The sequence below is a fragment of the Leptopilina boulardi genome, unplaced genomic scaffold, assembly GCF_019393585.1.
Source record: "Leptopilina boulardi isolate dan_hultmark-lab unplaced genomic scaffold, ZJU_Lbou_2.1 LbouV2_213, whole genome shotgun sequence".
In the NCBI taxonomy this organism is placed as follows: Eukaryota; Metazoa; Arthropoda; class Insecta; order Hymenoptera; family Figitidae; genus Leptopilina; species Leptopilina boulardi.
This window is the reverse complement of record NW_026137767.1, coordinates 2,908,782-2,923,995: the sequence shown is the minus strand read 5'-3', so window position 1 is coordinate 2,923,995 and position 15,214 is coordinate 2,908,782. Positions and strand designations below refer to the sequence as shown.

General features: G+C 29.2%; 1 protein-coding gene across 1 annotated transcript; it reads right to left on the bottom strand.

Moving 5' to 3' along the window:
- Window positions 1-965: 965 nt before the first annotated feature.
- LOC127279016 (transcription elongation factor SPT4-like) lies at window positions 966-14,510 on the bottom strand. Its single transcript, XM_051301086.1, has 4 exons — window positions 14,268-14,510; window positions 11,959-12,065; window positions 3,083-3,138; window positions 966-1,325 (listed from the first exon to the last, which is right to left on the bottom strand). The coding sequence occupies exons 1-4, from the start codon at window positions 14,328-14,330 to the stop codon at window positions 1,207-1,209; spliced, it is 345 nt and encodes a 114-aa protein (XP_051157043.1). The 5' UTR covers window positions 14,331-14,510; the 3' UTR covers window positions 966-1,206.
- Window positions 14,511-15,214: the final 704 nt, after the last annotated feature.

The following is a 15,214-nucleotide window of genomic DNA, read 5'->3' as shown; positions in this document are numbered from 1 at the left end:
AAAATAAGAATAAAAAACATTACAAATGTTATTTTACGTTTTTACCAATAATGCGTTTCGATTTTCAAAAAGTGTCCAACCCTGACTGAAAAGTCCAACCCTGACTAGATTTTTTTTTTAAATGTTTATAACTTTTTTAATTTTGGACCAATCAATTTACGGTCCACAGCAAAAGTGTTCCTCTTTTGTAGATCTTTCCACCCATATACCACAATTGACTGAATTTATCTAAACAAAATATTTATAAACAAAAAACCAAAACTGTGTCCAACCCTGACACTATTCCCCTACATTTTCTTGTATATATTTCATTCTTAATTTACTGAATATGTTATTAGAAATGTTTTTTTCCGAAATATATTACAAAAAATAAATCAAATAAAGGAAATTTCATTTTAAAAATATTTTATTATTATTTTATTTATTAATTGTTTATTTTGTGAGTATTCCAAAGAATCAAGTCGTTCGAGTCAACGTCGCCTTCGTCATAGTTGTGTTCAGTGTTGGTGAGTTTGTTCCTTGTTTTAAATCTTGTTTTGAGTCACCATTGCACGGGTGACTTTTCTTTGGTGGGAATCTCCCTTTGGTTATTCAGAGTAATTAAAAGTTAGTGTTCGAATAATCTGCCGTGCAAAACTGAAAAACCGTAACTTCATTTTTCAAATTGGTTATGTTGACCATTACATTTTTCCTTCTGCAAGAATATAGAAATTGAAATTATGAAAAATTTGATCCATATCAGGTATAAATAATTATTTCTACCTTAAGAAAACAAAATTTGATCGAAATTTTAATCTCTTTATTTTTATAGAAGTGAAAATGTAATAATTAAGATAACCTAATTCAAATATGAAGTTACGGTCTTTCAGTTTTGCACGGCAGTAATGTGGACGGTGCACATTTATTTTTATTAATAGATGATAAATTCCACCATTACAACGTGAAAATGAATTGTAATTTAACTGTTTAATTCAATGCATGTATAAAATGTTTATTAACTACATTTATGAATATATATGTTTTTAGATTACAGATTTAAAATGTATGTAGACACAGAGGTGTTTGACAATATGAAACAATATTTTATATGAAATTTTTCTGCAAATGAAGATATCAATAATTTAATAAATACTTCTTCAGAATAGTCAGAAACATTCATTATCATGGAATGCATTATTTTATCATTAGTTTAAACATTTTTTAAAATCATCGTTGACTTGTATCTCGATTTCTATATGTTATTCCTTGACTTCGCATATCTTTTATTGCTTCTCTAGGCAATGTCCCGGAAACAGAAAGAGCATAAACACCTTTTGTAAATTTACCTGCAACAAACAAAATTGAAGATTGATTTTATTATAAATATAAATTGAAGAGATTAGAACACATGCCTCCAAAATCGAGAGGATATTCACTAAGGAAATCAGAAATCGGTAGAGGTAATCATCTGAAGATTTCTATACAGATTTCTACGATTTCTACGCGATTATCAGAGATTTCCAGTGACTGCCTATATGTATTTAAGTTATTGAAATATAGCTTCGGATGAGCTCGGTAAAAATCGGATATTAAACGGCCATTCATGATTTTGAATGTTTTAAATATGTCAAAACAAAGCACCATGAGCTTTTTAAAATTGCATATTTCCAAACTAATTTTTTGGAATCTTTTTATTTATATTATTTTTTTAATACGATGCTGAAATACGCAACGTTTATGATAAACGATTAGAAATAAATTTTTATTTAACACGTTAAATTATGAAATTGTTTACCTAAAAAAATATTTTTTTATAATTTTTTGATTATTAAAAACTACATGAAATATTTTTTTGGAAAAAAATTATAGAATTTTTCATTTTAAAAAATTATTTCTTTAAAAAGAATGTCCGCGGGGAATGTACATATAAATAAATAAAAATCGTTTATCATAAACGTGGCGTACTTTAGTTTCTTTTTTTAATCAGGCTCTAAAAGTGCTCTACAAAACAAAGTCGGTTTGAGAACACGTTTGGGGCACGTTATTTCGATAGGGTAATTATAATACAAAAATTCATTTTGTAATAAGAGAAAAAAACTTCAGTGCTTTGTTTTTATACATAACTGTCTTATTTTTATGTTAGAAAATTGATTATAATTATAATTTGACAAGGAATACAACACAACCTTAAAAAGTAATATCTATATATTTACGTAATTTTAAGTTATAATTTAAAAACTTTTTGTTAACGGTATGTTAAATAAATTAAATATTTTTTATTTACGATAGATCCGAGGATATATCAATATAATAATAACAAAAAAATAATATCAATACAAATTATAATACTAATATAAAGTAAGATTTGTTGTCAATAAACTGTCAATAATACGTTGTGATGATTGTAAAATAGGCAACTCAAAAATTTTAAATCATGTTAAGTTTGGATATGGGTGTCGCGTGAACAACAAGTTTGTTATATTTTTAATATATATATATATTTAATTTTGTATTAAACCAAGTCCACTTCTGGCCGAAAGGCTGAAGCTTAATTAATAAATAATAACTGTTAATAATACTTCGGAATTGCTCGGGTTCGTTCGCCAAATATCAGTTGCACAGTTAAAAGAACGAAATCCACGATTTCTGCCGGGATTTCCCGAGATTTCTATTGAGATTTCTATTGAGATTTCCTAAGATTTCTACAAATTACTAATATAAGATTTCTTAAATATTTTATTAATGCCAAAATCAAAAAATCACGATTTCCTTCAGTGAATATCCCCTCGTCCAAAATTTTAATTTTTTTCTCCATTTGATAAAGTAGCAAAACAAATGACTGAAAGAAAAAATAGTGTTAATATTTCAGTTAGAGATAATGTTTATATTATTTGAATAATATTCTTTTATATAATTGCAATTGAAGAAGTGAATGCAAATAAAAATACAAATTAAAAAAACAATCTTTCTTTTAAATTTTAGAAATAAAACAACATTTATATTAGCTCGGTTAACTTTTTTTTAAGAAACTTAAATTTTGATGCTGATATTAACATGATTGAGAATTTTATAATATAATCAAATTAAATTTTAAATTACTCACTAATTCTTTGCCACTTCGAAACCCAACTGTCTTCTGGGCACATTACTGCGACCATGCTAAAAACAAAAATATATTTCGATTTAATTAATTTGCCATTAAACTCACAGGATTATAAATTAAACTTGGCATGAATCTTATTTAACATAAATAATTTTATAGTGATTTATTAAGATCTTGAAATTAATTAGGGCATATATAGAAAAAGTTTTCATCTTATCAACATTAAGTTCTTTTTTATTTATTTTTTTAATTTTAGCGCTAAATATAATAAATATTAAGAAATTTTAATTTTCCGTAAAGTTTGAATTTGAATTGATTTTGCTCTAGTCGACGATAGCTGGCGCGCATGCTACCGGCGCGACAGTGATCAGGAGTTACTGTGAGTATGCTGTGATTAGCTGATCAATTAGCATGTTTATCCTAATTGGGTAATTTTTTACTGGGGAGTCTGGTTATGACCGTCTTCTTGTATAGTTCTGTTTGTGTTTAAATGTGAGGTTTCCTCACTTTTGTTTAGTTTAAAATTTTTGTGTCTCAAATTAAATCTGTTCTTAAACTTTGTGTCTGGATATTTATTTATGATTAAATGTGCTGAATGTGTTCAGATGTTCGAATATTTTATTGAATATACCAAATAAGTGAACTATATACATATACAATTTCGGAGCAAACTGTTGGCAGCATTTTCGTCGATCAGCTGTTTGATTCATCCGGCCGGTGTTTTGCGTGTCGCTGTACCCTTTGGGTAAACTGATTTGTCAATATTATGAGTGTCAGCTTGTGTCAGACTTATTTTCCCAATTAAGCAATTTTAATTTTACTTATTATAAAATTTTGATATATTTTTGAATTTGTGGTTGGTGAAGTTTGCCCAGCATACTTAACAAAAACACAAAAGAAGCAAAAATCACCAAAAAAACGAGAGTGTCCCAAGAAAGACAGTCTTTAAAAAAACGAAAGTCTCCAAAAAAGAGATGTGTCACCTGAAGGCAGCGGATTAGAAAATTCATACCCGAAGAGAAGAAAAGCCGAGGATGAAAACCAAAATGTGCTTTTTGGGGATTGAAGTAAAAACATTAAACTTCAATTTAAGCCCAAATAGAAGGTTTTAAGAACTTTTGTTTCAGTGCTAAAGGTACTCAAAGTTTGCCAAAAACACGATTTTTGGACAATTTAAACCCGTTTTTCTCAAAAACTACAGCTGATAAAAACTTTTCGTTTACGGATTCGTGTTCAGCAAGAAACCACCTATCAGAAACAGCTGTGACATTTGCAACACCAAATTCAGTGTTGACCTGTGTACGATTATTTAAAAACAAATTTTAATCCTAAGATGTACTTTTTACGGATGGTGCTAGGCAACATTTTAAAAATAAAAATTTTTTCGCGAATCTTTTGGCTCATTTGACAGATTTTGTTATAGTAGATAAATGGCATTTTCATGCTGCAGCTCATGTCAAGGTTCCTTGTGACGGAGTTGAAAAAAATTACACCTTGCAGGATAAAAATCAAAACACCCACTTTTGAAGACTTTATAAGGGTATAAAAACGTATTTGGGACAAGAGAGCTCACAGATGATGATATCTTGGTCAATTATATTCATTCAACTACTGACAAAAATGAGGAAGAAGATGAGGATGATTTGACTATAAAAGAGAAACCTTTTCGAAAAAAGCAAGAGGCTTATCAGAAATGACAGATTTCTTTAAACAAAAATAATGTAATATTTTATTTGTTATAAAATAAATTATTATATAAATAGTTGTTAAAATATATTTAAAATTTACAAATAAATTATATATAGAACGTACAATAATTCTTTTGCCCTGTTTAATTTTAAATAAAAAAGGAGGAGGAGCCATTTTGATATTATATATATTATATATTATATATTATATTATATATATTATATATATTTGAGCCATTTTGGATATTGATTTGAATGATTGAAATGTATGTTTTTACAAAGAAGAAATATATTTTTGATAATGTAAGGTGAAACGGGAATTTTGAAAATCCGACTTCAGATTCGTTATCACCAACCCTAAAAAACCTCCGAGTAACAAAATTCAAGTGAATCCAACAATTTTTTACAAAACTCGTCCGCCAAAAACCCTTCGTATCAAAGGGTTAATATGACAGAAATTCCCCCGTTTCAACTTAAATCATCAAAAATATACTTCTTCTTTGTAAAAAATACATTTCAATCTTTTCAATCAATATCCTAAATGGCCCAAATATATGGCTTATGGGCCCTCCTTTATTAATTTGTAAACCTTTATAAGCAAGAAAAATCGACCGTGGATCTTTGTAAGTAAGAAACTGGATAAATGAGAAATCTCTACAAGTGAGAGATAATTGTTTTTCCATTTAATTCTCGCTTATCCAGTTTCGACGGTATATTTTTTGATTATACAAAAAAATATTGTAAGGAAACGATAACTTTCTACAGTAGTATTAAATTTTATTAATAGAGTCAAAGTGCACCATCCAAATCCTTTAAGGATTTAAAAAAAATTAAATTTCTTATAGTTATAAACAATTGAAGTTTTTTGTAGTCTTAAGTTAATAAATAAATATCTTAGAACTAAGTGAACGGATTTATATAAAAGTTGACATACACACCCAAAAAATGATACTATTTTTACGTACACTTAAAAAAGTATGATTCGTTGATTACAAATCTGTTATTAGTTTTTTAAAATTTTAAATGTCGGACAGGGAAAATTAAAAAGCAATCGAATTTACTTAAAACTTATTACTCAAAAGTTTTCAGTGTCATGTAAATTCAAATTTAGATTTTAGAAATTAAAAACAGTGGATAAAATATGGCGAAAATCAATAATGTAAATATTAAATAATAAAAATATCTGTAAAATTCCAACCCCGTAATTAGCTAGTAAATAGTTTAACAGATATCTACAACTGTGGCTCGTAGAATAAGAGAGTAGAGCGTTCTGGACGAGACGACCATGAGCGACCACCAGTACATTGAGTTTATAGTCTCTGAGAAAAATCTAAGGGAGACTTCCTGCTGCAAGAAGAGTGGCATAATGCCAGGTAGATCTTCAAGCGGTCTATAAGGAGTAGCCAATGAAAGTGTTGGAAGGACCTGATCGGAAAAGCGGAAAATGACCCATGGGGGTTGGTTTTTAGAGTAGTTTTTAAGAAACTAGTTTCGCGGCAAAAAAACCCCCGGTCTGGACAATCGGATTTGGGTCTGAAAAATCGTACGTGCTTTGTTTCCCCATGTGGAATCTGGCCCCCGAGAGGTATATACTCACTGTGTAGTACAGAGAGAAGAACTCTTCAAACTTGAAGAGCTTAAAAAGGTGGCAAAGACGTTGAAAAATGGCAAAGCGCCAGGCAATGATGGAATACCCAACGAGATTCTTAAAGAAGTTATCGCTGTGTATCCGGAGCTACTTCTCGACGTCTTTAATACATGTCTGGAGTGTGGAAGGATTTTCAGTGACTGGAAAACACAGAAGTAGGTCATCCTCAGGAAGGGGGATAAACCTCTAGATAAAGTCTCATCGTTTAGACCAATTTGTTTATTGGATACGATGGGTAAACTTCTAGAGGGAATGATTCTGGAGAGACTACAGAGAACCCTGGTAGGCGAAAGTAGTTTATCCGAAAACCAGTTTGGCCTTAGGAAGGGCCGGTCAACGGTAGACGCGATTTTAGCGGTTGTTGAAAAGGCAAATAAAGTCAAATCAGGGAAGAAGAAGGGATTTTGCGTACTCGTAGCCATAGACATACGGAACGCGTTCAATTCCGCGAGATGGGATATTAGTATTGAGGCGATGAAACGTAAAACCATATGGAACGTCATGTATGACGGTTTCCTGAAGTTGGACTTACTGGAAGATACGTTTCTAACCGGGTTTGCGGATGACGTGCTTTTGTTGTGCTGTGCGGACGAGATAAATCTTTTACAGATAAAACTCGATGATAGTCTGCGACGAATAGAGTTTTGGTTGGACCGACATGCCCTGAAAATGGCTGTCGAGAAAACCGAGGCTCTGCTCGTCACAGACCGGAGAGACTTCCGATTCCCGCGGTTGGAAATTGAAGGATCTGTAATTTCATGGGGGACAAAACTGAAGTACCTGGGAGTGACGTTGGACAAACGTTTGAGTTTTGGACAACATATTAACATCTCGTCACTCCAAGCCACCGAATGCATGGGAAACCTTTCGAGGATGATGCCCAATATCGGTGGTCCCAGGGAAAAGAAACGTAGACTAGTGGCGACTGTGGTTCAATCAAAGCAGCTTTATGCTGACCCTGTTTGGGCTTCGGCCCTAAAGCTCCAAAGCATCTCTGACCGACTCCTCGCGGTCCAGAGAGACCCGGTACGGAAAATTGTGTCAGCCTTCAGAACGGTGTCTACTTGCGCTGTTCTGGTACTCGCTGAATTACCGCCAATGGATCTATTAGCGATGGAAAGGAAGGAGATCTTCCATCTTAACAATAATCTGGCGCGTACTTCAGAGCATAGCGATAGACTCAAAGCGATAATACGCAGAGTCCAGAAGTAGACACGTTCAGAAATGGCAGGAGAGATGGAATGGGGAGTCTAAAGGTAGGTGGACCTACCGCCTGATTCCCCTCCTCGCCACATGGTCTAATAACAGCTCTTTGATTACTTCGCGAGAAATGCCAATAGGTTTATCAACATAAGAATGGTTTCCATCTTTTCCAATATACACTTTAATATTACAGGAATGCCCAGTTTTCAATTCACAAGTTTGGTACAATTTAATTACGAATCTAGCTCGTTTATTTCTATTGAATTGTTTAAACCTTAAGCAACCTTTCCAAAGCAATAAGGATTCATCAATTGCAATATTTTCTCCTGGGCAGTAAGTAGCCTAATATTGTTCCAATAAATGTTCTAGAACAGGACGAATCTTGATCAAAGCATCATTATTATCATCATCGAAATCAAATTGACAGTGCAACATGCGTAGAATTAATCGAAAACTGTCGTACGTCATACAATTTTGAAAAGCTGGAGTCTGTAGAGTAGGATCTGTTGTCCAGTAGATCGAAAGTTCTGGTTTCTTGATTATACCCATCAAAATTATAAGAGCATGAAAGGCATACATTTCCTCAATCCCTACAGGAGAAAATTTTATTAAACGAAAGTTTTTTTTCAATTTCGCTTCCTCCATAAATTTACTTTTTTACTCTCTGCGCATGCATTTGATTATGAGGAAATCATATCAACAAGATTTTTGTCCCAAATTGTTTTGAAAATTTCAACTGGAGAACTTTTAGATGTCAATTCAGAAGATGGCTGCACACCATGATTATCGTCGTTAAAATGATGTTTAAGAGGATTAAACACATCTTTTTCAGTCCATTGAAAATCAGTTCGTAACTTTGATTGACGTGTACTTAAAGGTACGTCAAATTCTTCACATGAATATATTACTCCATCAGTGTATGGAATAGAATTTTCTAAATCATCATTATTAACACTTTCATCCTGACAATCCGATCCACTTATTAATAAACCATCGCTACTGCTAATATTCTCTTCAAAGTCCGAATCTGTAATATTTAGTTTTTTCCACGCTCTTGACATTTCGAAATAGTATCCAAAATACTTTATAAAATAGAATTTGTGATAGAAAGAAAATGAAAGTAGATTGATGTTGGTAACTAACACACGAAATACAAAAACAAATGACAAGCGCTTGAAAGACGCAGTCACATTTTAAAATTTACAAAAGTGTAGTACATAATAATGAAACTATTTTACGGAAAAGTGGATTGATGTGAAATATAGAAACAAAAGACGAGCGTTTATCGAATTTTTAAATTTTGACAGCAAATTCGAATTTAGCGTTCAAAATACGTTAAATAACGTCAGTGTGTATCTGCTAATTTTTTTTTAAACTTTTTTGTAAGTACGTGTATAGACGTATCTAACAGTGAGAGTCGACCTTGGAAAGTACGTCTATAGACGTCAAGGGATTAACGAGATCCACAAATTTTCAGTATGAAATGCGTAATCCCCATGAAATTCTGTGTTTAGACGTGTGAAGTACAGGACCAAAATATTGGGCCAAGGAGTCTTACCAATATTTTGGGCATTTGAACCACATGAGTGAACGCAGAATTTCATGAGGATTACCAAATTGATAATGGAAATTAGTGGTCTTATTTGAAAAAAAACTACTTTATTCACTGTACACAGAGAGACCGCCAGTAGGAAAAAATACTAAAAAGATTTACATGTAGCGCAAATAAGGATACTTTGTCATATCGTCGGGTGGTATGAAGACTAACACAATCGAGATTCGAGACGAAAAAAAACACTCTCGAAGAAAATATAACCAAAAATACAGTTTTCATTTTAAGTTTTATTAAGTATGCTGCTGTTACAAAGGGGCTGTTCACAAAATACGTAACGCTTTTTTTGGAAATTTAAACCCCCCCTCCCCCCATGTAACGCACAGTTACATACATTAGCGCCATTTTTTTGGCTGACCGTAACAAATAGCTTGACCCCCCCTGGAAGCGTTACGTATTTTGTGAACAGTCCCAAAGTAACATTATTTCCGCTACTTGTAAATCTTTTTAATAATTTTTCCAACCCAAATAGCACAACTATTTACAGCAATTTAGCAGCAAGTTTGCAATGCCAAATTTGCAAAATTGCACTGCAAAATTGCTGCAAATTTGTGGCAAATAGCGATATGTCCTCCCTTTTAACTTTGCATTATAAGTTTGCAGGATAATTTTTCAGAAAGTTTGCAGAAAAATTTCTTTGGTAGTTTGCAGAAAAATTTTATGTCAAACTTGAAGAAAACTTGCAGAAATTTTTAGAAAAAAAATTTTTAATTTTTGAGTTGTAAATATGATAATATTTTGTTACTAGATAACTTTCTTTTGGAAAAGGCCACTAAAATCTATTGCGCAGCCCTAGGTGCCATAGATAACTACTGCGCATGACATGAACTTGAGCAAATAATTAGCAAGTTTTCTTCAAGTTTGACATAAAAATTTTCTGCAAACTTCCTAAAAATTTTTCTGCAAACTACCAAAGAAATTTTTCTGCAAACTTTCTGAAAAATTTTCCTGCAAACTTATAATGCAAAGTTGGAAAAGGGAGGACATATCGCTATTTGCCACAAATTTGCAGCAATTTTGCAGTGCAATTTTGCAAACTTGGCATTGCAAACTTACTGCAAAATTGCTGTAAATAGTTGTGCTATTTGGGAACCGGAACAACTTTTGTCTTGGACATTTTTTACGAAAGTTCGTTCTTTTCGAGATATTTGCAAGTTTCTATACTTTTTGAACAAAAGACAATCTGCGCGCTAACGCTAGAGACACGCAGCGCGGCACAAAAAAACTGATAACTTTTATGCTAATTACGATCCAAGTAATTTTCAAATGGTTTTTGAATCCTCATAAAAGTCCCTTTCTAATAAACTTTGGGTCAACTGTCTACGATAATAAGAACATCGTTTTTTATTGTAAATAAACAATTAATTTTGCAATAACAATTATTAAAAATGAAAAATTTTCAATAAAAATAGTATCATTTTCTGGGTGTGTATACCAATTTTTATAAAGATCCGTTCACTTAGTTCTAAGATATTCATTTTTTAACTTAAGACTACAAAAAACTTCAATTGTTTATAACTATATATAATAGAATAAAATTGGTAACATATTTAAAATTGACATGCGTAATCGCATAAGTATATAAAAATTTGCTGGTAGATCAGAAATATGTCCTTCAGTTATTAAAAAAAAGTATAAAAAGTATATATATTTAATGATACCCTATTTTATATATTTTATGAAAAAATTATATTTTTAAAAAATATTTTAATTTTGAGTGCGCTCTCTGTAATCTAATTATTATTCTTATTCTAGATCGCAAAATCGGGTGTTCCTTTAAAATTTATTTTATTGTAAAATTATTTTAAAATGATTTTTCATAATTTTTATGTTCTTTAATAAAAAGAACCTTTTAAATAATTAATGTACTATTCTTTTATTAAATAATAATTTTTAGCCTTAGTTATATGTACTTTTCAGACGAATGTTCATTTATTGGTGCATGTTCATTCACTGGGGCAGTCACCCTATATAAATTAAAATCCATTAAGTTTTCTCATAGTTATACGTACTTAAAAATGACAAAAACTAAACCTTCACTACTATCTATAAATTTTTTTAATGAGTTTATATTTTAGGGATTTATTACTTTCATATAGGACAACAATATACTAAAGTATCAAGCCAATCCCATAACCTTCACTTTTCGGTTTGGGCGATTGAGGAAGAATCCCTCAGGTATTTTTTATACTTTTTTTTAATAACAACTTTGTCCTCGAAAATGTAGAGGAAAGTAACGAGCACCAAAGAACCAAATTTCATCAACTTTGATGTTTATTTATAATATTTTCTGCAGTGTGTCCAGCAAGAAGTACAAAAAAAATTCCCAGACTTTTTCCTAACCTTCTTCCCACTTTTCTTTAATTAGAAAGATATTAATATTAATTATTTAATATTAAAAGAATGTAAAGTATCAAATATTAAAATATTTTTAAAACATTTTATTTATTAGCATTATAAACTTTGTCTTGTACAGAAAAATTTAAAAATTTCATAAAAATGTTCATTTTCGGCAAATTTTTAAAAAGTTCCCTAACTTTTAATTAAATTCCCTGACATTCCCTGACTAAAAAATTTTCCTGACTTTCCTGATGGCTAAACATCCTGATTAATTTGAAAACAATTAAATTTTATTAAATTTGTTTTTAATTAACAATTTATATTGCATTAAAAGAAGAATATTATTTTGAAACACATTTTAAAAATTATTTTATTAAATTCTTACCCATCAAAGTTTCCACTTGTGCATCTCATAACTGCATCTCTGTCATTTTTAATTCTAAGAAATAAGTTGCAGTTTTCACAGCCATCAAGTTCAAATTGATCTACTGTCTAAAAAAAATATCTTCATAAATTTAACAGCCATTAAAAATATTTTTTGCATTAAAACTAAACCGTCAATTAAAGTTGTAAAATCGAGGAATGCAGTCCACTTAAAAATTCTTGATGACTCTCAACATGTTATATTTTTTGAGAATTAATAAAAACGCAAAATAAAAAGAAAAATTAAAGAATGTGGCTATAACAAATGTATTTTGCATTATCCGTGCGTTAGCAAAAAAGGGTTATTTTAAAAACTCTCAATAAATTTTTAGTGGATTAAATTAAAGATAAAATTAAACTATGAAAGTAATACGTTAAAAAACTGTTATTAAAAACGAATTCTAAGATTAGAAAGCAAATCTCTTTGCGAAACTGAAATTAGTTGTATTAAGAATATATTTTGGAAAATGGACAATTTTATAGATCTTATTACTGAAAAAATTTGTATTGTTTTCAGGGTGTCTAACTGCTAAAAAAAAATTCCCTGACTTTTCCCGGACCTGAATTACATAAAAAAAATTTTATTTTGATACAATTAAATCATTTACCTGTTATTTTAATAAATTTCTATTTATCAAAATATTTACTTAACAGAATTGTCATTGAATAAACCCACAATTAACAGAATTTTTATTTAACAAAATTCTTAGTTAAAAAAGTTTTTATTAAAGAAAATTTTAATTCGTACCAATTCTTATTTAACAGAATTCTCATATAAGAAAAATTCTACCTAGTTCTTTTTTTGTCATTTTTATAGACATAAATTTGGTTAAATTGAAATTATATTAATTAAAAATTTAAAAAAGTATTAGAAAAAATGCTTTATAAGAGTTCTGCTAAATAGAAATTCTTTTAAATCGAATTTAGTTGAATGTAAATTCTTCGATATGAAAATTTTGCATAATATAAAATCCACTTTATACAATTTTGCTAAATAGAAATTCGATAATTTAATATTCGACGCCGTGCAAATTTCTATAAGTTAAATGTGGGTAATAGCATTAAATAATAAATTATCCGTATTAATGAATAATTTACTTTATTTGTAGTTGAACCGATAAAATAAAATTGTATCAAATAATTTTTATTTATATTAAAAAAGCAAATATTTCACTGAAAAATATTAATTAATTGTTATCCAAGTTTAAAAAATCATTTATTAGATTCAATAAATAGTAGTAAATAATTATTTACTTAATGAATATAAGATATATCACATGTTTAATAATTGAGTGTGGAGGCCAATTTTTTAATTTGCATTTGCTTTGGGAAAAAAGTAAAAAAATTTTTGAAACTAATAGTTACTTTAATTTATTCATAAAAAATTCCAGAAAATTAAAGAAATTTCCTGACTTCCCTGACCGTTAGACACTCTGGTTTTTTATAAAGTATATATAAAAAAAACTATATCTTCCCCTTAAATAAATTTGAAATTAGGTTAATGAAGATGCAAATGATTAAACTAATTTCAGATTCACAAAATTATTTGCCTTTTAATATTAAAATAAATTAAAACTATTTAATGTTAAGCAGTATATAATTTAAAGAATATAGTTATAAACTTGATATTAAAGTGTTTAATTGCTTCCTCATGGGGGAAGTATTGCAATACCAAAATTTTTCAAATTTGATTTTTTGATATATCTTTATGTTTATCGACCTTAGAAATCCAAAAATTACATTTTTAAAAAATGTTTTAAAAAAGTTTATTAATTTTTTTATTAAATTATCTCCATGACGAATTAAAGTTTTCATGAAATGAACACAAAAAATTAATACTTCAACTTGGCAGCGGTTTTATAATTTGTTGAACATTGTCATTTTGCCAATAAGTTGAAAAATCAAATATTACATATATAATTTTTTTATACAATACTTAATTAAGAGAAATAAATTATACTATTCTGCAAAATTATCAATAAAAAGATATTTTTATTTTCTACATTATTATTTCAGTCAGGGCTTTTTTAACAATAACAGTTAAAATAATCATCTCTGCTTAAAACTCAATTTCAAAATTAGTGTTTAGGTATATAGTCACATCCTTTTGAGGTTATATTTTACAAAATAACATAAAAGGTATTTAACTATTTAAGAATGATAAAATTTTAGAAATATTTCTCTCTAACTGGAGTATTTTAAATTATAAGTGTTTTTAAAAAATGTTTCTCAGAAAAATATTTACAATTATTATGAAAGAGTTTAATATACCTTAATTAATGAACATCCTAAACATGCTCTTAAGCTTCGGAGTCCTTTAGGAACTGTATCCATATTTTGTTTCCAAAATTAATAAAAAAAATTTATTTCTAAAAGCCTCTGATACAAACAATTTGCAAAAATTAAAACTCAATATATTTCTTAATTTGCGGTTATTGTCTTATTTGTTGTCCTTTCTTTAAAAAAACAGTGTTGCACTGAACTCGATAAATCTCGAAATAAGGAACTCGAAAAATATCGAAATAAGGAATGAGCATTGAGATTGTGAAATCTTAATAGAAAGGCGAAACGTATATCAAGATTAGAAATGTATAGGTGGAGCTGCAGTCGCTTCTTTCATAAATGAAAAATGAGCGCTATTATTTGAATTTATCAGCTTATTTGTTTCTGAACACGTCAAAATTATTTAGATTAATTGGGATCGGCTAAACTGCAATACGCCATCTGGTGGGGACCCATTCTCTCCCTCCATTTTCTTTCTTTGTCTCTCTTCAATTAATAGGTTAGAAAGAGTAGAAAAAACAAAATGGAGGGAGAGAATGGGTCAAAGTTACTAGATTGTTACTAGACCACCGTTCCCAATTGATAGTTTTAAATCAACAGATTGAAATGAAAAATTACTCATTTCAATATAAGTTAATATATTGCGTTTTTGTTCATTTTTTATTAAAAAGATAATATCAAAATTATTATTACTCTTCCCATGACAAATGAATTACAAAATAACTCTAATAATTTTAATTTTTTAATTTTTCAAAATAGTAATTTCATTAAATAAAATTTTTAAATTATAAATAAATTACAAATTAATTGCATAAAAATTGAATTGATTATTTAAAATTTATTATATAATATATATTATTCAAGTTGGAAATTATATTAGAAGGTAAATTATTATTTTCATTAATTAAAAAATTTGAAAATTAACTTAAATTCAA